General features: G+C 51.3%; 2 protein-coding genes across 8 annotated transcripts in view; both read left to right on the top strand.

Moving 5' to 3' along the window:
- Window positions 1–75: 75 nt before the first annotated feature.
- On the top strand, window positions 76–23711 carry CFAP70 (cilia and flagella associated protein 70). 5 transcript variants are annotated; one of them, XM_071815214.1, is made up of 29 exons: window positions 76–209; window positions 875–1010; window positions 2915–3101; window positions 3428–3520; window positions 3754–3833; window positions 4886–5062; window positions 5470–5652; window positions 6105–6196; window positions 7265–7364; window positions 8325–8459; window positions 9936–10088; window positions 10326–10406; window positions 10899–10990; window positions 13311–13371; window positions 14416–14607; window positions 15262–15393; window positions 16021–16146; window positions 16700–16833; window positions 16916–17031; window positions 17191–17379; window positions 18321–18428; window positions 18578–18649; window positions 19091–19251; window positions 19945–20097; window positions 20792–20953; window positions 21399–21488; window positions 22458–22559; window positions 23104–23151; window positions 23539–23711. In XM_071815214.1, the coding sequence occupies exons 2-29, from the start codon at window positions 879–881 to the stop codon at window positions 23617–23619; spliced, it is 3432 nt and encodes a 1143-aa protein (XP_071671315.1). In that variant the 5' UTR covers window positions 76–209; window positions 875–878; the 3' UTR covers window positions 23620–23711. The 5 variants fall into 5 exon arrangements, 4 of the variants coding, with proteins under 4 accessions (XP_071671315.1, XP_065706863.2, XP_071671316.1 ...); XM_065850791.2 differs by having other exon boundaries at window positions 19163–19251; XM_071815215.1 differs by lacking the exon at window positions 18578–18649.
- Window positions 23712–23803: 92 nt separating this feature from the next.
- LOC136108540 (mitochondrial Rho GTPase 2) overlaps window positions 23804–25415 on the top strand; it is a 43462-nt gene continuing 41850 nt past the window's right edge. For 2 of the 3 annotated variants that reach the window (XM_071815378.1, XM_071815375.1), the window contains exons 1-4: window positions 23804–23921; window positions 24463–24554; window positions 24656–24832; window positions 25124–25262. In XM_071815378.1, coding sequence (XP_071671479.1) covers window positions 23804–23921; window positions 24463–24554; window positions 24656–24832; window positions 25124–25262 — 526 coding nt within the window. The remainder of the gene's footprint in view (window positions 23922–24462; window positions 24555–24655; window positions 24833–25123; window positions 25263–25415) is intronic. The other variant, XM_071815376.1, reaches the window with a different exon arrangement.

Here is a 25415-nt window from a genome sequence, read left to right on the forward strand (position 1 = left end):
ATGGCGGCGACAGCAGCTTCACGGACACGCCCCCCAAGCACGTGGCGCAGAGGTGAGATCTCGCGAGGCTTCGACCTTCGCGGGAGCAGCCGCGTCGCTGTGGTTACGTGACGCGAGCCCTCCCCCGAGGCAGGTGGCACTGAGGTTCGCGCCCCGCCGCCGGCCGGACCCGCCTCTCGCCGCCCTGGCTGCCTCCTGTGCCCGGTGAGGTGAGGGCCTGGAGGGCGCATCCCGGGACGTGGGGGCCCCCGGGCCCGCAGGTGGCGGCAGGAGGCTGCGCTGAGAGGGCTGCCAGCCTTGGGGCAAACACCAGTACCCTGCACCCTGGCTAGGGCAACTGGAGCTGGTGGAGTGTGAGGCCTTGGGAGCAGTGGGGTTTCAGGGGTGTCCCCAGAGGGATTTGACACCTGCAGGGGTGGAGGCACCACAGACCAAGCTGTGGTGTGGGATGGAGCCAGGTCCGCTGGGTGTGTGGGAGCCAGCGGGAACGGCCTGGTGGCCACAGGCCTTGGGTACCACAGGCTCCTGCTTGAGTTACAGAAGAAGTGAAATAGAGCCCAGGGCTGTGCCCTGCGCTGGGGAGAGCCCTTCTGGGAACAGCCAGTCTCACCGAACCCTTCCCGTGCATGCGGATGAGTTGAGAGGTGCAGCTGGGTTACATTTACAGAGCTGAATAATTTTTGCATTACATTTCTCCCTGTCCTCCCTCTGCTCGTCGTGAGAGATTTGTCACCGGCAAAGCCTGTGCTTTTAATGGTGTTTTGACAGCAAAGCCCTGAATAATGCTAGCAACCACAGCTGCTGTGTCCTGCAGATGTTTCTGGGAGAGAAATAGAGCAGTTTCATGTTTCTTTCCTGATTCTTTTTCTTGCAGAGCAATGGAGGTCCCTGCGGGGCTGCCTGCCAGAAAGGACTCCTCTGCCTTAAGCGCTGCTGCAGCTCTTCCCAGCGAGTCACAACCAACACCAGCAAAACCAGTACAGGTCACAGTACTGGAGGCGCAGAACCTGGTAAAGTTCTTCTGAAAATATTTCTAGTGGTTTAATAAACGAGGCCAGGGCAAATCCTTGCGCTGTGATCCCATTCAAGACTAGGCATGAGGTGATAAGGCTATAGGAAGGAGCGGTAAGAAGTGATGCCACTCTGTGGCTTCCTCCCCACCTACTGAGGGCTTGTTTGCCCAGAGCAAAGGCTTGTGATCCAGGTAGATTGGGGAATGCACCTCCTCAGCAGGACAGTCCAGAGGTGCTGCACTGAAATGTACCTCTCTGCCTAGCAGTATGTAAATGACAGCTTTTTTTAAGCAAAACACAGTACAAATATATATCAGTGAGATAAATCCCTATAAAAAGATCCGACCTTGGATATAAAGCCAGATTTCCCAGCTACACCAGTTTAAATCATGTTGAAGCCAACAGGATGGATCTAGTTTTAAAAAGGCAGTGGCTCCAGTGCAGTTACAGGGCAAGACTGTGTGCTGGTTCCAATCAAAACGTGACTGCTGTGATTTCCATGTGCTGCGTGATGCACCCAGCTGTCCTTAAAGGCTTTTAGAGGAACTGGCATTTAGGAAGGAATGCAGAGAAACCCAGCTACTGCTGCAAGCAGAAAAATGCAAATCCCTGCTTCTGCTCCAGCAGCAGACAAAAAAAGCAAACCAAAAGTACCTGCCTGGTTTTTTTTAGGTTTTTAGTTGTAGTATTTGAGTACCTCTCACACCAATAGATTCAGCAAACAGCATTTTAAGTGAGAAGTAGAGGGTAAGAGGAGGCAAAACTATGCTGAAAATAATAGACCAGTCAAGTGTTTGCATCCAGCATATTGCTTTATAGTTTTGATTGCTCCATCTTAGAAAAAGCAATGGCAAAATAAGAGAGGGTTGCATAAATGCAATAATAAGAACAACAATATGGACAAAAAAAAATCTAACTGTAAGAAGCATGGAATCTGCTTGACTAGAGGTGATGTAGAGAAGGATGAGAGAGGAGTCTAGGATAATTAATGGTACAGAGAAAGGTTAATTGGATTCTTCTGTTTAGTTGGTCGTAGAATATGTACTCAAGGAGACAGTCAGAAGGACCGAAAATTAAAACAAAGTAAATAAATCTCTTTTCTTGCAAGAGCCATATAGAACTAATTACCCCAGTGACACAGTGAGAGGAGGCTGAGGGAGAGGCCCATGGAGATGAGGCATCTCTGTGGTTCAGGACTAAAGAAAAGCCAGGTTTGGATACAATGGTACTCATGTTAAGGGCGGCAGCTACTCCTCCCTGGCTGGGGAAGTGAACCGTGTTTCTCCTGCGGGGCGGCTCTTTGGTCCCTGCCTGTCTCGGCACTTCCCATGCTGCTGCTTGGCCAGAGCTGCCTGGACACGTGGTCCCTGCTGCCATATGCTATGCTGTCACCATCCCTCTTCACCTGTGTTTAAGCCCCTCTGTGGAGATATTTTAAAATTCAAACCTCCCCATCTCTGTTTGAAGCAAGTGCTTTGAAGTTGGTGCTGGAACCCTTCTGTGATTTCAGGGCATTCTCCAACCACACAATACACACCAATGGCCTGTGAGCTCAGGAACTGCCTTCTTAGGAGTCTCAAGCTTCCTGGAAGCACAAAAATATCAATGCGATATTTTTGGATTTGCTTGAGATGTGCCTTTCATTGCCTTTCCCGGGGTGAAACCTCGACCTCTCTGTCCCCTCCCACCCTTCCAGCAGCAGCTTTTGATAATCCCTGGGGCATCATAGCCTGGTGGAGCAGGAAATTTCCCTCCTAAAGACAGCAAAGGGTGAGGCCTCAGGATGGCCAAGCTCTGCAGCTGAAAACACCCATCAGTATACTCTAAACTGAACTGCCTGCCAGAGGCAACTTCAGTCATGGGCAGAGCCAGCTGCTTAATGTGCTCCTGTGTTTCGACAGAAAAGTATCAAAAGTGATGTGTCAGTGACTTTGGTGCGTGTGGAGTACAACGGAGCAGTGTTGGGAGACTCCTGCCAGACTCAAGTCTTGCCAGACGGGACAGCAAACTATAATTTCATGACCAGCTTTGAGTGCAGCCCCAGTGGGCCCAACTCCTTGGACGACATTGTGCAAAAACTTGTGCTCTGTAAGTATTTGACGCTGAATCTTCCTCCGTGGAGGTGGGTGCTGTCAGCTGCTTCTCTCTGCCTGCCTTCCGCGGGAGTCACTCGTTCAAGAATAGCACTTCAGCAGCAGTGCTGAGGGGGTCTCAGCACTTCTGTTCCCATTTCTGCCAGCTGGAAGAGTTCCCTTTCACGTTGGACTATGCTTCTTGGCTTCGCTTTTCTTGTTAGCTTTGAGGAGATGAAGAATGAGCATGTGCCAGAGCTGACACAGACCCTTTGCAGCCCCTAAACTGTGGGTCTGAAGCTGTCTGAGAAGCTCTGCCAGCTTCTCTTTCTGTCTTTATAGTGACAGTGATAGAAGTGCAAAAGGAGAAGAAACAGAAGGAGAAGACTGTGCCTCTTGGCCAAGCTGTGGTGGACCTTCTACCTCTGCTGCAAGGTAGAACATCATTGACTTTCACGGGCTCCGTAAGCACTTCTTATTCCTTGGCACTTTTTAGTCTTTGCTTACGGACCCCTGACTTCTTTTGACAAAATGCACTTCATGGCATCTATAGGAAGCTGGGTCGGGGCAAGAGGAGGTGACATCCGTAGCTCAGCATTAGGAGTTAGTACATGATTTCTCTGCAGATGGTCTTACTTTATGCTGTTCTCATTCCTGTTTCTTCCCAGGACAGTGTTCATTTAAGGTCTCGGCTCCTTTGTATGCAGTGCCTGCCTCTCCGTTAGAGAGCCTTCAGCTGGAGGCCAAGGTATGTGGAATTTGGAACTGTTCCTTCGCTCATTCAGCTCTGTGCTGCTTTTTAATGGGAAGGCGAGCATGACTCAGCTGCTGAACTCATCATGGATATGTTATGGCCCTATATGTTACAAGCTTGGAGGCCTTTCCTACTCCCATTGACGTCTGTCCCTTGTTGCCTATGATAGGTGAGGTCATGCTAGGAAATGCTAATGTGTGCAGCTATAAAATTGCTCTGGAAAAAGTATTCAAGATGGAAAGCATAGTGCTGAAAAAACAGAAAAAAGACAAAGGCAGGATTACCTGCCCCACTTTATTAGTCTTCATTTCTGTGGATAAAGTGTCTCAGAGTCCATTATTGTACATGCTCTGACTGCCTTTCCTGCAAAGTCCTTATTCATTCAGCCGCTTGAAAAGTACCCAGTGAATAAAGCAGGGAATGAAGTATGAGACTGGGAAAATGTGTCTCATTTTGCTCCCAAGCCTGCCTGCAGTTAGCACGGGGGGTGAACTGGAGGGGCAGATGTTGCATTCATTTTTCTGCACTCAAGAGCTGGTACATAGTAAGCAAAGCAGAGGGACACCCATTAGGGAGGACAGTTGATAAATGCTGACCAGCTGGTTTTTTTGTTGCCCACCACCCACCCAGGGTTGGGACAGGTCATTAAAGACTGCTCCGAGCACATGGAGGTAGGGCAAAGCGTGGCCCGAGCTTTGGCATGCTCTGAATCACCAGGGGAAAATAATTGTTTTCCATTCCTGATATTCTTTCTCTGTGGCTCATTTTAGGAGACCCTGACTCTTATCCCTACCTCATTTTATGAGACCCTTGGGGCATATGCCGTACCTCAAGCAGGCTCCAATTTAAACAAACAAAAAAAATCCCAATTCAGACAAGTTGATAATGAAATTCGTCTCTGGAATTGGTCTGTTTTCTTTTACATTTGAGGTGAGGAATAAGATAACATTATACATTCTGGCCTTGGGTTTTTGCTTGCCTCTCCCTCAAGAGCAGGAGAGTTATAATTGTCTAGTTACTGGTTCTACTTTATCCTTGTCTCGCAGGGTAGCCTTGAAGTGACAGTGTGCACCGAAGAGCCTCTGCTTTCTGCAGCGCAGCTTTCAGATGGGAACCTCCTGAGCGTCACGCTGGAGGCTGCTTATTCTGTCCCTGAAGCATTTGCTGCTGCTGGACCCTTACAGAACTTCATGGCTTGCTTGCAAGTGCCAGCAGCCAGGGAGGTCAGGATTGCTCCAGGCATGGTCAGAGGGGTTTCAAATGCTACAGAGTAGATTGTTCTTCCACACTACGCACCGTGGAACAAGTGTCTGTTCCTGTGGGGTGTACAGCTCCTGGGCTTGTGTAACAGCAGTGTGCAGTGCGAGTGCCCAGGACCTCTGTGGTGTGATGTGTTTCTTTAACACAAACAAAGGTCTGCCTGGTAAGATTTGGATTGAAACTGGTGGGGTTTTTTTTCCACATGGCTATTTATTTTTTCTCTGTTCTTTGGATGTGTGTGGTAGAGTGTTTTTTTCCAAGCCAGATCCCTTTGCTGCTGTTTTGCTTTGTTAGACCCAGCTCAGAGCAACTGGCACTTGCTTCTGCTCATACTGGAAATACAAATCCTTTCATTCTCATGTCTCTCTAGAAAGAATTCCCCTTGCTCTTCATGAACGGCATCTTGAAGCCTGCTGGTGAAAAAGAGCCGTTGCCCCGACCCAAAAAATGGCCCCTTGGTAATATCATGGCCCCTGGTGCTCTGAGCATACCCAACTCCTTCATCGTTGGTGGTCCCTATGAGGATGAGGATGGAGAGCTCAACAAAAGAGAGGTGAGGAAGGACTGACAGTGTCATGGCTGGAAGAGAACCAGCAGGTCTCACTGAAGGGTCTGAGAAAGACTTGCAGACATTTGTTATGGGAGGAAAACAGGTGGTTGGTTCTCTGTGCGGTGTCCAGACACAGAGATGGTGCCCCTGGCATGGCAGGCATGCTAGCTCACAGCAGGAGAGTTCTTCAGGCTGCTTGTGGTGGGTCTGTCCCCTGAGCTGCAGGGCTGGGATTGGTGTCATCTCCTTGTGAGCTGGGCTCTTAATGCTAACGGGCCCTGCTGTCCACGGGGAGGGCTGCTAACTCACTCTGCTAGGATGGCCTGGGTATGGTGAGTTGGACACCTCTGTCTGATTCATGTTCTCTCCCAGGGAATGTTTTTGGGGACAATTTGGGGATGACACAGGCTGTGGAGATTGCCTTCCTTGCTCTGACTGTATGCTGTTTCTCACAGGACATGGAATTCAGGATCCAAGCAGAGAGCACGAAGAGAGTTGTATGGGATGTGGAAAGACGCTGTTACCTGGATCCCGCTGCAGTGGTCACGTAAGGGGCCCGAGAACCTCTCTTCCAGCACACAGCAGTGGGGAGAAACTACTCCAGAATGCATGCAGCGGAGTGACCTAAGGCAGGGAGCAGCAACATGCAGATGCTCTCAGATCGCTTATGTGATCAAACTCTGGCTCTGCCTCACTTCCCATGGCTGCTGTGATTGTCCATTGGCCAAAGGTGTTCACAGGAGCAAGGGAGCAGCTAACTGCCTTTAATTGCTGGTGGCAGCTTAGTTCTGCTGTGGTGGGAGAAGGTGAATTGTCTGTAGTTGCTGTCTCCAGGCCATAAATGCTCTCTCACGCTGCCAGCAACTGGAGCTGGTGATTGTTCCCTCCGTGGTTTGAAGGAAGGGGCAGCAGACATGAAGCAGAGTGTGGCCCACACAACTTTCCCCTGAGCTGCTAATTAAGTTTTGCTGAATGCCCAATACATCAAAATCCTTTCACTCCATGTGGGCACTCTTCATTTACTTTTTTATTGGATGAACGTTACCTTTAGCAGCTCCAAATAATGCTCAAGATCAAGGTAAGTATCCCATTTCTCTTTGAATCCTGCTATATTCTTGGCCTCAGCTGCATCATGGCTGTGAATTTCACAGCCAAATTGCCACTTGTGTGGAAATACTCCCTTCTATCTGGTTTGACTTTTAATTTTTTTTCCCCTGCAATTTCATCAGCCTGCCTGCTGGTTTCAGAGTTCCCAGGCACATTGAATGGGAGCTCAGGGTCCACTTGCTCTGTGCAGTTCAGGATTTATACCAAAGTTAATAATGTTCCTTCTTATTTCTTTCATTTCTGAAGTAACCAGGGGAGGGAGAAAACCTAGTGTGCCATGCTCACAATTGTTTTATAGTTGTTTGTGCCATAAATGCACACAGCAGTAGATGGAAAAGAAAATCCTGCTCCAAAAGCACAAGTGTTCCTGTGGCCCAAGGGTGCTTGCTGTATCTCTTGGGGGTGGGCAGGAGCAAACCCGAGGGGGAATGCTCTGGAGCAGAAAGGATGGTGGTGTGGTTCTTGGGCTTGGTTTCTGCATTTTCTCAGTGCCCTCCTTTGTGTTCAGCCTGCAGAAGCGCATTGCAGAGTGCCGGTACTGGCCCATGGAGGTCTGCAGGGTGTCTGTGGGCTCACCCAGCAAGGGGAAAACTAGCAAAGCTGACAAGGTAAAAGTGTGGAGGGATGTGTTGTTCTGGCTTGTGGAGCATCATTGCTTTATTGAGCACTTTCTTTTCAATGCCTTCATAATACCAAAACCAGCCTTGAACCAGCCAAAGCGAGTCAGAGACCTAGAGGCTTTGTAAAGGGATTAATCAGCCTTGCAGAGCTGTTAAATGGACAAAGGATAACAATTTTTCCTTATAGCATGCAGAACTCTTGCTCATGGTCTGTGGTGGCTTGGTGGAAAGTGATCAGGAAGTTGATGCTTTTTGATAATTAAGGTAATTTACTGAGCTTATCTTCAGTCAATGGCGTTTTGGAGCATTTTGAATAAATTCATACCTTCTTTCTCAGGGTGTAAATAAGTTACACTTTTGTACACTAACCAGGATAGTTTAACAAAGAAACAGCCCCTTAGCTAATGGTGCTCTTCCTGGCAACTGATCGTGTGTGAGCTCCTAGTCTGTTCCAGGGCGAAGTCAAATAAGTTGGTATAAACCCCTTTCAGCGCTCACTGGTGCCAGGATTTCGCAGATCTGATGAAGATGTTTCTCCCTCGCCCTGCGCAGTCTGCTGCTAGCCCAGCCTCTCAGCCCTCCTTAGCTACCTGATTTCTGCCAAAACTGAGGTGCACAGCTCTGATGGGATCGCCTGACTTTCCAACCACATGGCTGACAATTTTGCAGCTGTATCTCACAAAGGCCATCCTGAGGAATGTCACAGTGTCGGCATTAGAGAGGAAAGCTGCCCTGCAGGGATTGGGATACAATTGATATTCTACATATCGAATGGCTCCAGCACATTCATCCAGGTTGTCTCGGCTGTGTGCCAGTGACAAAGAGCCACGGGCTCAGCAGGTGCACCCATTTGTTGCGTGGCCTCTTCTTAATGGGATCAGTGACCTTATTTCTCTAAAGAGAATAACAGCCCATTCCACATCTCAGTCCCTCGCTCTGTGTTTCCAGGGAGATGAGGACAAGCAGATTTCCTTCCATGGTGTGGCATATGTCGACATGGTGCCTTTGCTGTGCCCTGGTGTGAAGCAGATCCGAGGTGCCTTTCGTGTCTTTGCCTACCACAGCAGCAAGGTGTTTGAGAAGGTGAGAGCAGATCAGACAGCCAAGCTCTGCTCCAGCTCTGCAGCTGTGTTTGCACAGAGCGGGGCTGGGAGCCGGCAGCATGGGCCGCATGGTAACTCAGAGTCTGGCTCTGAAACTTCACTGCCCTTCTGGTGATGGAGAAAAATGAGACAAGCTTTTAGACGCAGACTTCTCAAAGGCAAGGGATTTCTGGGCATGTGTGAGCAGGTTTGGGGGCTGAGAGAGGCTCTGAATATCACCCCACACCCTTCTATGCCAGCAGCTGATCAGGGAGAGCTGTAAGAATGCTCTTCTCTGTCCAGCGTGGAACATGGGCAAATGAACTGCATTGCTGGGAAGAGCAAACAGTGGCTCTAAAAGGATAGCGTTACCCCAGGCAACAACCAAAAAAGCTGTCACTGGAGCTTTTTCAGCTGTAGCTCGCGGAGGTTTATTTGTCTTTGAGTTTCTCCCATCTCTGTTCCTAAGAGCGACAGTTACATCTCCATTTTCTCACAGCACTCCTGGAACAGACCTGAGCTTGTTTCAGGAGGGCAGATGCACAGCCACTTTTTTCTGCCCACTGCTCCCCATGGTGCTGCTCCGCAGACCGCAGAGCTGGGGGAGTTCCAGCCCCTGTCCCTGCTCCGGCTGGCTGCTGCAGCGCAGGGCTGGGCGCACGGCTGTTTGCTGGTCTCTGCTTCAGTGCCATGAATAATGGCCTCTTGGCCGCACAGTACTTCTTATCCTGCAGCATTTATCTGTCGCAAGTGAAGTGACACATGCTCTCTCTGTCACTCTCATTCTGTGTTTTTGTGGATGCTTTGGGCTGCTCCTTGGTGTGGGTGATCTCAGTACAGCTGCTCCACCCTCTCCTCAGATCCCCTCAGTTCGTGTTAGCCCAGCTCTCAGGACAAGGACAGCTGGGAGGGAACAGCCTGTCCAGGTGGTCAAGCAGTTTGTAAACAGACAGTCTGAAAAACTTATTCCTTGCAATTCACTGACATGTGCCAGGGAAGCTGCTCCACAGCAGAAGGTGAGCCAGAGCTGAAATCACCGCAGGGCAGGCAGGGGCACCCAAAAAACTGCAGAGCAGACTAGGTGAGGGTAGCCAGGTTCATCAAATAGCCCACGTCATCAGGCAAGTCCACAGCCATGAGGCAGGTCCAGGATCAAGCCAGCAATTCAGACCAGTGGGTCTGGATCAGGGCAGCACAGGGCTGGCTCCAGCATATTTGCCACACAGCTCAGGCAAGAATCAAGGGCCAGCACCTTAGTGAAAATGCAGCTCTCAGAAGAAAACCCCACTGAGGTTTTCTCAGGCAGCTCTTTTCACTGCAATCTAACCTGAGGCTCCTGGGAGGTGAGGATGAGGTCGCACAGCTTCTTAATATGTTTAGGACCCTGACAATGTGTGTTGTGATGTGAAAGGTTAAGGCAAAGGGGTGGGGAAGCCTAGTTTGCCCCTTGATTCCTTCTGTTCCCTCTTTGTTTCAGACCAAAAGTCAGCACAGTGTTTTCCGGGATCTCAGGAAGCTCAGTCTGAGTAAGGAAGGGTTGTGGACCCCAGGAATCAATTCTCCCCTTTCCAGAGCTTTTCACAGCAAGATTCAGAAGGAAGACAAAATCACCAAAGATCCCACCAGAAGGGTAAGGCGTAGAGAGGCAAATTGCAACATGGTTGCTCCATTTCCACATCAGAGGTAGCTGGGGCATGTGGAAACCATGGACTGACGCTGTGTTGCCTCAGCCAACTGAGAGATACTCATGATCTTGAAATTTTAGTACATGCTACCTGAACAAACGTACAACTTGCATCTTGCATTTGCCAAGGTGTAAGGTTTATTGAATCTGAAACAAAAGACATGTTTTCTTTTTCTTCACTAGATGTCCAACCTGCCCAAAATCCCGTTGTCAGATGCCATTGCAGAAACTGAAGACGTCACATCTCTCAGCCTTGATGGACAGGTAATTATGTATCTCCAAAGAGAAGAAAAGACAGCCAGACCATCTCTGCACCGGTGTCTCACACCTTTCACGCAAATACATTCTTCAGGAGTGAGTTGGACAAGGGATGTTTTATGTAGGTGCTGTCCTGGAGTTCTTCCAGTGACGTCCAGCTGAAGGGCAGTCTAGCACGGGGCTAGAAGGTCTCTGTAAATAATGAGCTCTGTTTATTTAAAATGGTTCCTTCATATTTTGGCTTCTTGCTCGAAACATCTAGAATGCATATTCATTCTGCAAGCAGACTGATTATCTGGGCTTTCTCCTTTTTTCTAGACTGGTTTCTTGAGCTGAATTTTGCTGCTGTAAATTATTTTGAGGGCAGGTTATAAAACAAGCTGTATGTCTGCAGTTTGAAGATTTGCTGAAGATCTGTAGCTATATGCTCAGCTTTTTATCATGCCAGTAATGGCTCTAGACAGCATGACATTGAGAGAACAATATTTATCTTCGCAGCAATACACTGAAGCAGAAACGTTCCTGGTGATGGAGATAAAGCTGGACAAGGCCTTGGTACCAAAGCGATCACGAGAGGAGCTCACCAGCCGGTGCGTAGAGATGTGCTGTAACTCTGGGGCTGACAGCTCCGTTCTGCAGGACAGAAACGGGGCTGCACAGCAAGGCACCCCCTTGGAGTGCTCTGTAAGGACCAGCTGAGGGCCTGAGCCAAAGCCCATGGGAATCAGGGGGAGGATTTGGCCAGACTGCTTAAGAGGCAGCATCTGGTGTGTTGGGAAAACACTTGTGTTCATCCAAACTGGCATCTCCCTGACATTCCTCTCAAAAAAGAGAGACACTAGAGCAGCGCAACAGTGTCTGTGTTCCTGTCCGGGATTTGTCTCCCACTAATCCCTGTGGACTTGCCACTTGTATGTGATGTTCAGCTGCTTGGTCAGGACTGGCCATAAGCGTGGCCTGTCCTGGGTAGCACTGCTGTAACTTCATAGCATTCTGTCTTTTTTTTTTCCTTTTTGGAAGTATTCTCACAATCTTCTATCCATTCCTTGCCTCTTCCATTAGTTTTCATGTTGTTCCACTGTGGAGCTGCTCTCTCATCTCTGCTGCTTCGAGTCTTCTGCTGTTTGATTTCAGGCAGTTTCTTCCTGACCAGTTGTAGCCCTGCTGCATTACAGTCTAGGAAAGGCCTAGAATGTATAATTTATTGAATAGAAAAGAGAAAATGCAGTATAAAGTATAACAAGTGCAGGCAGTACATCTCTCAAACAGAAACATAAGCAGCAGCCATTCTTTGAAGGGAAAATATGTGTGTTGACTTCTGTGCTGCCTGCTGTCTTCTAGGAAGAACAGGCAGAGGATGGGGAACACCCCTTAGAACAGACCTTCTGGCCCTTTTGATACCATTTCTACTTTACCGCAACTTGCGTGAATTCAGTGTAGCTCCTCCTCGTTCACCTGCCATGTGCAGCTTCAATGGTCAGGCTGAAAAATCAGCCCTCCTGACTCATGGGGAGGGCTCTGTTTTGGGGAGCAGCTGATGCCTCATACATGTCTGCTGGCAGATGAGATCAACAGTGAGGTCGTTTTTCAGGAAAGATGTTTAAATATATATCTTCGTAGCAAACCATAGCTCTCTTTCTTGGGCTCCAACCAAAATCCTCCGTCAGCCCCCGCTTGGCCATCTTCACTCACTCACTTTCCTCTGGTGGCTTTTGTTTTTCCTTTTCTCACCTGAAAGTGAAGCAGATTGGTTTCCATGTGAACCACTATGCAGAGGTAACACGTCAGTGGTGGGTGCTGAGGCTGGGTGAGTGTGGGGGCTGCACGGCCCACATGTTCAGGCCTTTTGGCTTCCCAGAGAGTGGTGACGGGTCCCTGCAGAGCCAGGGGACCACTCAGGGCCATGGCACTAGACCCCACAGCAGAGAGTGTGGGAGGTGTTTGTGTGGGAGAAGTGGCCAAGGCTCGAGACCTGGAGAAGGCCAGGAGCTCTGTAAGCTGGCAGAACAGTTACAGGAGTGGTTTCTGTTTGGTGGGGAATGAGCAATTTGCTCTGCTTCTTGTAGGAGCCAACACAGGGATGTGACACCTTTGCTTGCTGGGCTGGAGTGTGTTCTAAGGACCGACAGAGTTTTGGTACCAGCAAGCATGGAATGCTGATAAAAATCCCAGTGGATGGAGGCTGGTTTGACACCAAAGATTTTAATAAAATCTTAGTAAAAATTATTATAATCCCAAGGGCTTTTGATCCATATTTGAAAGTTTATTGCAACCCCAGCAGTGGTAGGAACAGGATTGGTATGGTGTCTCAGGGTCAATGCACAGCCAAGGGATGAGGAGCCACAGCCGCACTGTGAGATGTCAGGAACTGATGGGTCGGGTGGCCCAGGGTTTACAGTAATAAAATTCTTCAGAGCTTTCCTCAAGTTGGCTCCTTTCTTACAGCTGTTCTGGCAGACTCAGAGGGTTGTGAGTTAAAGGAATAACAGCTTGATAAGATCTCCTTCTGTAGGAAAGTTTCTGATTGCTAGCAATAACAAATGCTAACCCTACTTGCTGGCTGAGCTTCTAGGGTAGTTTTTGTGTGATGGGTCAGTCAAGTCTAGTCAAATTAACAACTAAATCAATCTTATCTGATCCCCATGGAGTGTAATCATCAGTAAGGAGTGAGGCAGCAGCTGGTTTTCTCGAGATGCTACGATGAGCTACAAGCATTGAATGTAGGTGCCTGGTCTTCACAGTTCATTTTTGGTCTGAGACTTTGGTTTCCCCCCAGCCGGGGTCCCTGTGAGGTGTCTCAGGGATACAGTGACAGCCTGGAGCCCTCGCACGACAGGCTGCCTGCGCCCCAAACAAGGCAACAGTGCTGGCAGGCTGGCTGGCTGATCTCTGCTGTCCTCTCATTGACAGGGTCAGCCAGATGATTCCTCCTCGCCCTCCGCTGCCTGCTCGGACTGAAGGAGCCAAGAAGGTACATGCAAGAGCCTGTGGCCTTGCCACTATTCTGCTACCTCACCCTGCCCTCATCCTTCTTATACAGGAGAATCTTCAGTCTCACTCTGAGCCCCACAGCAACAGGTAGATGAGGTTTGCAGAGGAAATACACAGAAAACTTCTGGATATGTTATGTTCATAGCAGTGTGCCTTGGGAAGTCATTCCTGGGCTGCATTGCTCATGTTTGCAGCCCATACGAAGGGGAGAGCCAGAGCAAAGGCAGGGAAGGCAGCAGTGTGGGGGTGTTTGGAAGGAAACGAGGTGCAGGAGAAAGAGACTCCCAGAACCTTATGTTCACCCTGGGCAGTCCTAACAGCTTCTTGTCTCCGACTAGCCCATGTGCTTCATCAGACCCAGACAAACATGAATCTGCCCTGACCACTCGCAGGTCACTCAGATTTTTTTTAAAGAACTTTTGTGTGTGTGACATCCTCAGAAAATGCCCATCTTCTGTGGGTACAGAGCAGCCGTTGAAGGAGAATGTCCTCGGATGGCCCCTGGCTGATGAGAAATTCAAAGCAACAGCGGAGGAAGAAGCAGCATTTCAATAACTGACCCCAGTGCTGCTGCAGAATTGATTTGTGCTGGACTGTCTGGAGTACACAGAATGATACATTTTGATTATCACAGCTCATAGAAGCTTCTGCCACTGAGATTATGGAGATTAGAGACTGCTGAAGAGGGCTGGCCCATGGGTTTAAAAGGCTCCCAGCAGATGAGATATATTTTACTTATAGCCAATTATACTGCTCTAGAAGAGATGACAATGACTGAAATACTGCGTTCTGATTGAAAAATATAGCAGGAGCAGTATCTAATTACGAAGGAGCTCTTTTGTATTTACATGTAGATGTTTTCGCAGCCTTCAGGTGTGGACAAGAAGGGATGCATGACAGATTGAGACTTGAGTCAGGGGGAGTTTATGGGAGGCGTGGGCTCTGGCAAATAAAATACATTTCAAGGTTGATGGCATAAGTGAGTTGTGAAGTTTGATTATTTATTTATTTATTTATTTCCTAGGCTGTGGAATATTATCACAGCCATGTCACAAGCATTGCCATTGCCATCCTAAGTGAATACCATGAGCTCTTTGGGAAGCAGCTGCCTGACCGGGGAGTGATAGACCCCCAAACCCTGCAGGAACAGAAGCGTCAGCTCAACTTAGAGCTCAATAGGTCTGGGAAATATTTTGCTTTTAAGGAACAGCTAAAGGTAAAGAGTCTTTTGTGCTTTTCGCTTCCTTACTTGTTTTGTCCTGACAGTTTCTCAGTGAGGAACTGCTGCTCCATGGTGGTAACTTTGGATGATATGTTGCTCCAGAATCCCTTCCTGCCACACGGCGCTGTTGCAGTGGGCACAGGGGGGACAAGTTTTCCCTCTAGCAGAGCAAGCACCAAGCTGCTTTGGTCACACACCAGGAGAACTGCTCCTGTCAGTGGAGGCAGACTCCAAAGCTGATAATGTCCATTTGTCCTGTGCTCATAGCCTGAGGAAGGCAAAGCTGACTGCTCTTGCACACCCACAGTCCTCCCTGGCAGAAAAAGCGGGTTCCCCTCTCTTAGATGGTTGGCCTTGGCCACAGCATGCCCAGAGAGCCCCTCTCTGTGCTGAGGGGACGAGCCTTCCTGCATGTTGTCCCTAAAGGGACACTGGTGCATCAGGGAGAGCCAGGGCTGGGAGAGGGGAAAGGAATTCAACCCTGCTTGCTTTTTTTTTTTTTACTTTAATCAGTGCTGGGCTGGATTTCTTCCTCAGAAATCAGTTGGAGCTTCAGGCAAAATCAGTGTGTTCTGGCTCCGTACAATTACAGAGCTGGTGGGGGGCGGTGGGGGGCCTGCCTTGTCCAACAGCTGCATGTCTCCACAGTATGCTGTAGTGAAGATTGTGAGGGAGAAATACCTGAAAACCACAGCGTTTGAGACCCAGGAGCAATTACAGGCATTTCTCAGTGAGCTCTATGTGTACCTCGTGGACCAGATGCATGTTGCCCTGAACCAGGTAGGGAGAAACCTGAGTGAATTGGGACATGACTTCACTGTGGATCCAGGGCTCGACACTGCATCTAGTGAAGGCAGGGAGACTGGTCTTCAAGGCAAAAACAGGCTCATGCTTTCATTTGCTGCATTTATCATATGTGGGCCCTGAGCCACACTCAGGGCAGGTTCTGGTGCATCTGTATCCCACTGCTACAAAATACTGATGGTGGGATATGTGCAAGAAGTCACTAGTAAAAGTTGCTGTAGCTGGTTCGTGGTGAGGGAGGCTGGGTCTGTGCCGTCTGCCACCCACCCGGGCAGAGCACTAACCTTCCCACATGAGCCAGGGTCACCAGTAAGTGACACCACAGAAGTTTGATGTTGTCTTGATCTAGGGGTTGCTTTTACTTGTCACAACTGCAAATAACTGATATTGCTCTCTCCTGGTGTGGCAGAGGTACCTGGGAATGACAGGGATGAGTCTCATCACAAAGAGGAGCTGGGACAGCTCACCTTTCCAACCCACCCAGCCCCAGCCGTGCCAGGCTCTACTCGTCACAGTGCCAGACTGGGGACTGCTGCTGTACTGGGATCACAGGAACTGTTCCTACCCTCCCCAGGGCTAACACTCTGTCTTGCTCCTTACCAGCTACTCTTTGAGGAATCTGCTCCTCCTGCCCCTCCTCCCCGCATGACCGAGGATCAGCTTTGGCTCTTTGCTCGCGAAGCTGAAGTCAACAAGGACTACAAGCTGGCAGCTCTCTACCACCAGCAGGTAAAGGAGCCCCTGTTCTTTCCTGCCCATTTCCCGTGTGTCTGAGCTGGCAGCCAGCTCGCCATCACGGCGGTGTGGGGCACACAGTGCTGACAGCCCAGCCAGGCCTGCCTATTGTGTGGGGAGGAAGGAGATGAATGTGACCAGGATACTCAGGCTGAACGTGTGAGGGATTTTCTAGGGAGATGCTGCTCTCTGGAGGATGTGAGACGGAGCCTGGCCAGGTCACTGAGTACTTCAGCCTTGAGGCCAGGCGAAATGGGATGAGCTGGTCCAAAAAGCGTGCTGGGTCAGCACTGGGGACACTGGGTCCTCTAGGAGGAGGTCAGCTGAAGCTGGAGGACATGTGTTAGGTGAAGGAGGATTAGAGGGATTCCAGCACAATCCCAGTTAAGGAAAACCCTAGCATGTGAGAGACAAGGACTTGATTGTTGCTAAACTAGGCTGGGGTGGCCAGAGGAAAGCCATACTCTTTCCAGAGTTGTCTCCCCACTCCACTGTGTGTGCTGAGCATGATTGCAGCCGTCCTCCAGTCATGATCTCTTTTATCTAGAGAGTAGCTCAGGACCAGTGCAACATCCAGTACCGGCTGGACTATGGGATTTTCTGCCTCCTGCTCGAGGAAAGAATGAAAGCCCAGGAGTGCTTCAGGGAGGCTCTTTCTCTGGATCCCCACCACGTCCAAAGGTGCTGTGTGCTCCTAGTTGGGGGTGTCCCCCACACCACTATCTGGGGCCTGCAAGGCTCATCTGTCTCACCTTGTCCCCAGCTTGCTGCTCTGTGGGATTGTGGCAGTCATGCTGCAGCACTGTGAGGAGGCAGAGATTTTCTTTGAGGATGCCTGCTGCTTGGAGCCATCCAGCGTTGTAGCCTGGACGCTTTCAGGTATAAAAGCAAGCCAGTCTGTGTGCTCAAGGTGTTCCTGTAGTGCTGACCATTGCTTCTGCCCCTGCTCCTCTTCTCCCTGCTTTTATCTCATAGCTAAGGGAAGGATTTTGCTAAGGGTTGAATGTCTGCTCATGTTGCTATTTCTGCATCCCATAGGTTTGTTTTATGAGCTGCAGGATAAAAATATTCAGGCAGAGATGGCCTTCCGTGAGGCAAAGAAGCTACTGCAAGCACAGCTTGCCAAGGAGAGCAGCATCCCTGAGGCTGCTGAGAGAGGAGGGGAAAAGCCCATTTCTGCTGCAGATGTGAAGTCTCCCAGCCCAAGTCCAGAAGAGCACTCACCAGGTAAGGCCCAGCAAAACCAGGAGGTGCTTCAGCATGAGCAAGGATGGGGCTCGGAGCAGTGTGGGAGGTGGTGAACAGTGGAAGGAAAGGAGAAATTTCTAAGTATTTCTAAGAGGAGAAATACAAAGTGTAAAGGAAGAAGATGTAGACTGACCACAAACTGCACCAGCAAGAGACAAGAGCAGATAGCGTGCTGCTTTAAATGATGAAGCTTTCTGAAAGCAGAATAGCTGGTGCCTCGTCTTACCTGCAGCATAGCAGAGGGATAAGTATTTGCATTTATTTTTCTGTCCCAACTCAGCACTGCTGTGGGCAGTGGCCAGGGCAACTGGAGGAAGCCAGTGTGCTTTTTGAGGCTTTGGGAGGGCAGAGCTTCCCCTGTGACTGTCCCACGTTGGGGTCATCCAGGTTTAGCTTTCATGAAAGCTGTTGCTGTGACCTCCCTATACAGCCTGGACAGCACTGCCTCACCGATTTAAAGGGCAAAACAGATGCCTGGTGGTGACCCTGGACCAAAGGCTTCCTTTGGAGCCTTGCTGAGTCTGGCCTCACCCTGAGCCAAGACTTTCTGTCCTGAGTCCCAAATATTTGGCCAGGCTGTGGGGAAATGTCATCTGGGTTTATTTTTAACATTATCACCACTCCATGCAAAGTGTCTCAGTTAGGCAGCCTCATGTCATACACTTCTTTGCTCCTCCTGATTATGAGGAAAGGGATATTGCCTCATTTATACCCGTTTCTAGCTTCACATGGTAATCTTTTACTCAAAACCCCAGACCCAGTTATTGCTTCCTGCAAAAAAATTCCTTCCCAGTTCTGAAAATCTGATAGATCTTTTACATTTTTTCTCCTCCCAGTTTCTGTGGAATTATGCTCCAAACTGGGCAGTTTATGGCAGACTCTTTGTTTGCACCTAATGGTTGTTGTGGGTTTCATTCCAGAGGGGATTCCAAATGGCTCAGCTGACAAACTGCCAGAGACAGCACAGCCTGCCCAGGACTGCACAGCACCCAAGGAAGAGGCTACGACACCGGAGGCAGCCCCAAAAGGTCAGAGGATGGGGCTTGGTGTGGAAGGGAGAGCCCAGTGCTGGGAGATGACCTTGTGCCATTTGTGGGCAGGGGAATAACTTGGGAGCACTGAGCTTTGGCCATCCTCATGCCAGGGCAAGACACAAAGGCTTGTTCTCTGTTCCTAGCTGAGGAATCTCCAGCGGAGCAGGTTCATCCCAGTTTTCAGAGCAGCACTTCTCAGGATGGACAGCCAGCAGGTGAATGGAGCTCTCTCCTTACATGTCACTGCACCCAGTGGCCTTCATCAGCTGCTCGAGTGTCTCTCTCCTGAGATCCCAGCTCTTAAACTGTCCCTGTGGATCTCCTCTGGCCGTGTGCTGTGTGATCTCCACAGCTCCACTCTCGAGTGGGTGCCAAAGAGATGGCAGTGCTGGGTGCTTCAGGCCCTATTGGGTTGGTTTGGGGAAGCAGGGGCATCACTGTAGCTAGCCCGGACAAACTTCGGTCATAAATTCCCACCTTTTCTTCCTTTGAGTTTTGGCTGGAAAATTAGTGGGTCAAGAGTATAGTTTCTTTTCGCATCTCTTACAAAAAACTAAACCCTTCGGAAAGAAATGCTGAGTTAATCTCTGCTTCAGCCTCCCCTGCCACCTCCAGGCTTTTACACCATGTTGCTGGGATTTCTCTGTCCCCACCAGGGTCTCAGCCCCTGCTCTTGCTTCAGGAAAAAAAGCCAATTTTGGGACCGATGGAGACACGTTTTTTTGCAGCACCATCCCCTGGTTCAGGACTTAGCCAACCTCCCTGCACAATCTTCATGAAGACAGTGGAATTCCTGATGAAAGTCAATGCTGTCCAGGTCAGCTCAGTGAGGAGTGGAGGAGGTGGTTTGGTTTCCTTCCCTGGGTGATTACCAAAGAGCTGGTGGCAAGCTCCAGTAAGGCCCCTTCTTGGGCTGAGAGCACAAGCTGTGGCTACCCCCACTGCCACGCACAAGAGGGAGCAAAACCACCGTTGCCCAGAAATGTGAAACTGTGGTCAGGCAGAGTATTTAGGTCCAAATGCCGTTTAGGGACACAGTCATCTCAGGTAGGCAAGGTTCTTGGGGTGCTTCAGCTCAGCTCTGCTTGCTGCAGTGGGAAAAGCTGAGTCAGAAATGGTGCAGATGTGCTCTGCTCTGTACATTTGGAGGTGAGATCCATTATTGTGATGCTTCTAAGGTGCCAGAACTCCTTGTTTCAGATACTTGTTTATGTCAGAGTGATTTTTGTGTTACCTGTGGAATGTCCCTGTCACACACACTCATCTCTGTGGGATCTCCCTGATTGCCATATTGTGCTGCCTGCCTTAATTTTACACGGCAGAAAGAGTTGCTTAGAACAAAAGAGAACTAGAAGCAATGGAGCTAAATATTCAAAGGAGGGGGAAAAACATCTCATTCCCTGTTCATAGAAGTCACCTAGGTGTGAGTCAGTCCTCCTGCCATGTCCTTCTGGGGGTGTCTGTGGTTTGCCTGCTCTCCTAGCCGTGCCGGTGTGCTGTTCCTCCACAGTTTGTTCACAGGGCGCTTGCCCACGAGCTGCTGAACCTCCAGGGTGGTCCCTCCTGTGCTTACTACCTGGCGCTGGCCCAGACTTACTTGCTGAAGGAAGATTTCTCCAGATGTGAAGAATGTCTCTGTGAGGCCATTAACATCAACTACCTGGTAATTCTCTGTGCGTTACAGGGGTGCAGCACAGTGTCCCAAAGCAGGACAGTGGCCTGCCCGTGTTCTTGCTGCTGTGAACCTAGAACCTAGGCTTCATTTGCACTTGAGCAATTCTAATGCTAATCTGCAGCAATTTCTGCAGGGGAAGACAATCGCAGCTGATGAACCGCATCAGGCGGCGGCTGCGGCACTGCCCTCCTCGTTACTCTGCTTATTACTTGCCTTCTGTCATCTCCTGCACTGACAGGCGGCATTTCTGAGCGAGGACTCCTCTCTCTGCAGCGTCTGCCTTTCTTTTCCTTTTGATTATCTTTCCCTCTGTTGGTGAGTCGGTCTCAGTTTGCATGATAAACAAGGTTGCTATTCAGCAGAGAGGGAAGGTGGCTTTGGGAAGGTGGACAGGGCTGTGAAGCTGACATCTCCGCATGCCCTTTGGATACTCACTGTGTACTGGGGAGCCTTGCATGAGCCAGGACACCATGCGTGGAAAGGCTGGAGGGGGCTCCCAGTGCTGGTGTTACGGAGGCAGCTTGGTGACTTGATTTTAACTCTGTACATAAAATCTGTCCTGCTATGATTAAACACCAGTCAGTTCTTCCTTTCTGCTTGTGACAGGGCTCCCTGCCCCTGTCCCATGTCACTGTCCCGTGCGTCTCCCAGTCGTATCTCACTCCTGGCTTTCTGTGTGCAGAATCCAAATGTCTGGGCTCAGAAAGGGCACCTGTGCTACCTGAAAGGGAACTTTCGTGAGGCAAAGGAGTGCTACGAGCGAGCCATCGGTTTTGTAGAGGATGCTGCGGATATGCACTTCATCTACCTGCGCCTGGGCTCCATTTACCTGGAAGAGAAAGAGGTGAGGAGCAAGCAGGAGCAGAGGAAGGGAATTTTACCCAAAGTAGTAGATTTCAGAACCCAGGTACAAGATGCCATTATTTGTAGTTATAGCCAAGATCTCACAACATAGCAAAACCTTGGAGTGCTCGACTCCTTGGAGCACAGACCTGCCGTGTTCCTTTGTGCCAGGCTCAGCTGCATGGTCTCAGGGTGCTGCTGAGCTGTTCTCATCCTCCCAGCAATGGAGGGGACTTGTACATTACTATATTAGCACCTGCCAGCACAGAGCCACCGCATCGGGGAGGCTTTCGGCACCCCCAGCAGCGGTAGGGACAGTGGGTGCCTGAGCCCCACTGGAGATGGGGTGTTTGGCAAACTGCCCGGGGTGGGGGATTTAGGGGGGGGCTGTCTGTGGAGTGATGCATTTGATGCAGAAAGAAACACTATCATCTCTCTCCTGGCAGTATGGCCAAGCGAAGCAGACCTACCTGCTCGCCTGCAAGAACTCTGCGTCCTGTCTCACCTGGCTGGGGGTGGGAATCGCCTGCTACAGGGTAAGTGCAATTACCTTCAGGTCATCTGCGCTTTAATTGGCTCTGTGGCACAGGATCATCCCCTTTAATAAAGTAAAGCTTGGCTGCCTGTGAAAGCAATGCTCCTGGCTGAGCTGCCATCAGTGTCCCAGCGTGGCACCCTGGGCTGCTTGTATGGGAGATGTCAGGGGACAGTCACTCCCAGCAGCTGCTTGGGGAGCAGCAATCCTTCCTCCTCATCCCACTGCCAGCACCTCCTTCCCCAGGATGTCATGGCAAGCCCCTAATCTGGGCCTGGGCTTTGCTCCGGGTCCCTGCCTGCACATGACCTGCATGTCACCACAAAGGAATGGAGTAGAATGTCAGCAGAGAGGAATCTTGGTGCTTTCCCTGCCCAAAGGAATCCGGCACCTCTGAAGAGCTGCCAAGAACACCCAGCCACCAGCAGCATGGTATCTCCCAGAGGAACCTTGTGAGGTTCCTCCAAGGGAGTTTGGCTGAGGGAAGCAGACAGAGAAGGAACTTGAACTTCTCTGTTTCCCCGTTGGCCAAATGTACATGTCTGGGGAGGCTGTGGGCTCCAGCTGTGGAGGTGAGCCTGGGAGCCACCTGCAGCCCACTGGGCACCCGGGAACAGGAATCAGGACCAGAGTCATGTTTTCTGATGAGTTGGACCACTTTTTTCCCAGAGGTGGAGGTGAAGGTGTTTGTGCTGCTTTCCTTACAGCTGGGGGCTGATTTGTAAAGACAGTGTGTGCTCCACAGGGATCAGGTGTCAGCTGTGGGAAGCTTGTCCTCCATACAGGAGAGCTGGCTGCTGGCACTGAGGATCACTGGTTGTCTCTGCTCTAAATCCTTTCCCTGCAGCCCTGTCAGGGACATCCTACTAGATGCTTTTTTTTCAGCTGTTAGAGCAGATGCCTGTTTGGTTCTGAAGCCTTTTGGCCTGCTGTTTGCCTTTTGTCCACATCTTTCCTTCTCTCTGTCAAGCTGGAAGAGATGGTGGAGGCAGAGGATGCTCTCTCAGAAGCCAATGCCCTAAATAACACCAACGCTGAAGTGTGGGGATATCTTGCCCTCATCTGCCTACAGGTGGGTGCCCAGCCAGCCAGCAGCTCCCACCACCAGCCTGACAGAGCACATTCTATCGGCATCTGTTCATGAGTCTGAAGAACGTGTTGTAAATCTCAGTGGTAAAAATAGTTTGGGGACTGTGCCCAGATGGCAAAAGCAGCGCCCTTCCTCGCTGCTAGTCATTCCCTGACGCACATATTCTCCCAGGGAATGTCCTTCGTGCTGAGCTTTCTTACAATATCTTACTTTCCCAAGTAATAACAGATAAGACAAGAGGAAATGGCATCAGGTTGGGCCATAGGAAGTTTAGATTGGATAGCAGGAAAAATGTCTTCATGAAAGGGGTTGTCAGGCATTGGAACAGGCTGCCCTGGGCAGTGGTGGAGCCACCATCCCTGGAGGTGTTTAAAAGACATAGTTTAGTGACAGCATAAGGTTAATGGTTGGACTTGATGATCTCGAGGGTCTATTCCTACCAAAATGACTCTGTGATTCTAATGTTATTTCACCGAGCACACTGGGGGTTGTGTCCTCAGCAGCTTCTCTTGTGCCGTTTCTGCAGGGAGGCCGGGAGCGGGAGGCTGAGCAGTGCTACAAGTACAGCGTCAAGGTTTGTGTCTCCATGGGGCTGGGGCAGGCAGGCCAGGAATGAAACCTGGAGTGCTCCCACAGCACAAGGCACTTGCCCTTTTAACCTGCAAAGTGTAATTGAGGATGTGGCACAAAAGATTATAGAACCATAGAATAGTTTGGGACCGTCAAAGCACATCCAGTCCAAACCCGTGCCATGAGCAGGGGCATCTTCACCCAGATCAGGGTGGGAAGACGGGACAGACGCGGCTGTGTTTGGGACAAGCTGCCCGTGCTGAGCCCGTGCTGCCGGTACCGGCAGAGCGAGGGCACGGCCGTTTCCTGGGCCGGCCCCGGGGGGTCGGTGGGTCGCAGCCGCGGGCGGGTGTGGGCGGCCCTGCCTGACAGCCCCCTCGCTTTCCCGCAGCTGGGCCTGAGGAACGACGCGTTGCTGCGGGAGATCCGCGCCGCCCAGCAGCGACTCGGCTTCGGCGACCCGGCCCTCTGAGCCCCGCGGAGGCCGCTCCTGGCCCCTCCGCTCCCTTCCGGCGCTGCCCCCGCCAACGGAGCCCTGTTCCAAATAAAGTCCCCGAGCGCTCGTTTCCGCCTCTATGGCCATCATGTCAGAGCTCCCTGGCCCGCCCCGACCCCGGGACGGCGGCCGCGGGGGTACATTCCCAAGGGGCGGGGCGATGCGGGACCACGTGATATGTCTCCCCGCCCCCCGCGGGGCGTGGCGGCGGGCGGTGCGCGCGGATTGGCGGCGGCCGCGCGGGACGGTTGAGCCTGCGGCGCGCGCCATGGCGGCAGGTAGCGGCGCGGGGGGGGTGTGGGGTCACCGGGGCGCGGACACGACGGGGGTGTCGCCGGATCTGGGGGGACTCGGTGCACGGAGATACCGGGGGTTTCACTGGGTCTGGGAAGCTCGGGGCACGGGGAGGCTCGAAGCACGAAAGTAACGGCGGCGTCACCGGGGCGGGGGAACTCGGAGCACGGAATTACTGGGGCTGTCACCGGATTCGGGGCACGGGGTAACACCGGAGCTGGGGGGACTCGGAGCATAATGGGGGCGGCACTGGGGATGGAGGGTGGGGGCGTTACCGGGGCTGGAGGGCTTGTAGCATGGGGGTAACGGGGCTGCCAGCGGGGCTTGGGGGTACCGGGGATATCACTGGGCTTGGGTCGCGAAAGTGACACCAGCGCTGGGGAGACTTGAGATACGGAGATAACAGGGTGACATCAGAGAAGGGGACCTGGGGATACGGGTGCATCAATAGGGTCCCTGCTACAGGGGCAATGGGGGGTGTTGGGGTGGGGGGTACCGTTCTTCCACCAATCCCGGTACCGGCAGCCTGGCAGCGCCCCTACCTCAACGTCTTCAAGCACTTTCGTGTGGAGGAGTGGAAGCGTTCGGCCAGGGAGGGGGACGTGACTGCTCTCACGGTAACAGGGGCACTGGCGTCATGGGGTGGGGGATGGCACCGGCCACAGGTGGGCAGCGCTGACACCCCCCTCCCTTTCACCCCTTTCTGTGGTTCTGGAAGGACACGAGGCTGAAGGGAACAGTCTACCGGATCCGGGGCTCCAGCCCCGCCAGCAGCTACCTGCAGCTGCCCCGCACCGGGACGCAGTCGCTGGGGCTGGCGGGACGCTACCTCTACCTGCTCTTCAGGCCCCTGCCCCGCAAGCACTTTGTCATCCACCTGGATGTCACCACTGAGGTACGTGACACAAGGTGGCCTCATTAAACCACTGTTGTTAGTGTCATGGCCTGATTAAAGGAGCAGAGATTGTGGCAGCCGTGGTCTTCTGCACTTGGGGGTGCAGAACTTGGCTGGTCCTTGTTGCTGCTGGTGGGTTACCCCAGACTGGAGATGGTTTCCATCTTCATGGCATCTCTGCCGGGGAGAGGGGACGCAGAAGGGACACAGCCACACAGCTGCTCCTCTGCAGCATTTCCCTGCCAAAGCCACCAGGGTGACTAAAGCTCTGTGTGTCTCTGTCTTGCTCAGGAACATCAGGTGGTTCGCATCTCTTTTTCCACCCTCTTTAAGGAGTTCAAATCCACAGCCACCTGGCTGCAGTTCCCTTTTGTCTGTGGAGCAGCTGCTGGCTCGGTGAATGACAGCACGGCCAGGACGTCCAGGCGCGGTGAGGAGCACGCGTGGTGCTGGTGCTGCTCGTGGTGCCGGTGCGACTAGGCTGGCACACCACTGCCAAAATAAACTGTTAGAAAATAAATTGAGTTCAGAAGTTGACTTGGTGCATTTGAGGAGGGTGAGTGGTGGTCCTGAGCCCAAGACC

This window comes from Patagioenas fasciata, chromosome 15 (genome assembly GCF_037038585.1).
Source record: "Patagioenas fasciata isolate bPatFas1 chromosome 15, bPatFas1.hap1, whole genome shotgun sequence".
Classification (NCBI taxonomy): Eukaryota; Metazoa; Chordata; class Aves; order Columbiformes; family Columbidae; genus Patagioenas; species Patagioenas fasciata.

Coding starts and splice junctions, on each gene's coding strand:
- CFAP70 (XM_071815214.1), top strand. CDS start 879: ATGGAGGTCCCTGCGGGGCTGCCTGCCAGAAAGGACTCCTCTGCCTTA. Junction 10,407..10,898: donor CTCTCAGCCTTGATGGACAG/GTAATTATGTAT, acceptor TTATCTTCGCAG/CAATACACTGAAGCAGAAAC. Junction 22,560..23,103: donor TTGCCCTCATCTGCCTACAG/GTGGGTGCCCAG, acceptor CCGTTTCTGCAG/GGAGGCCGGGAGCGGGAGGC.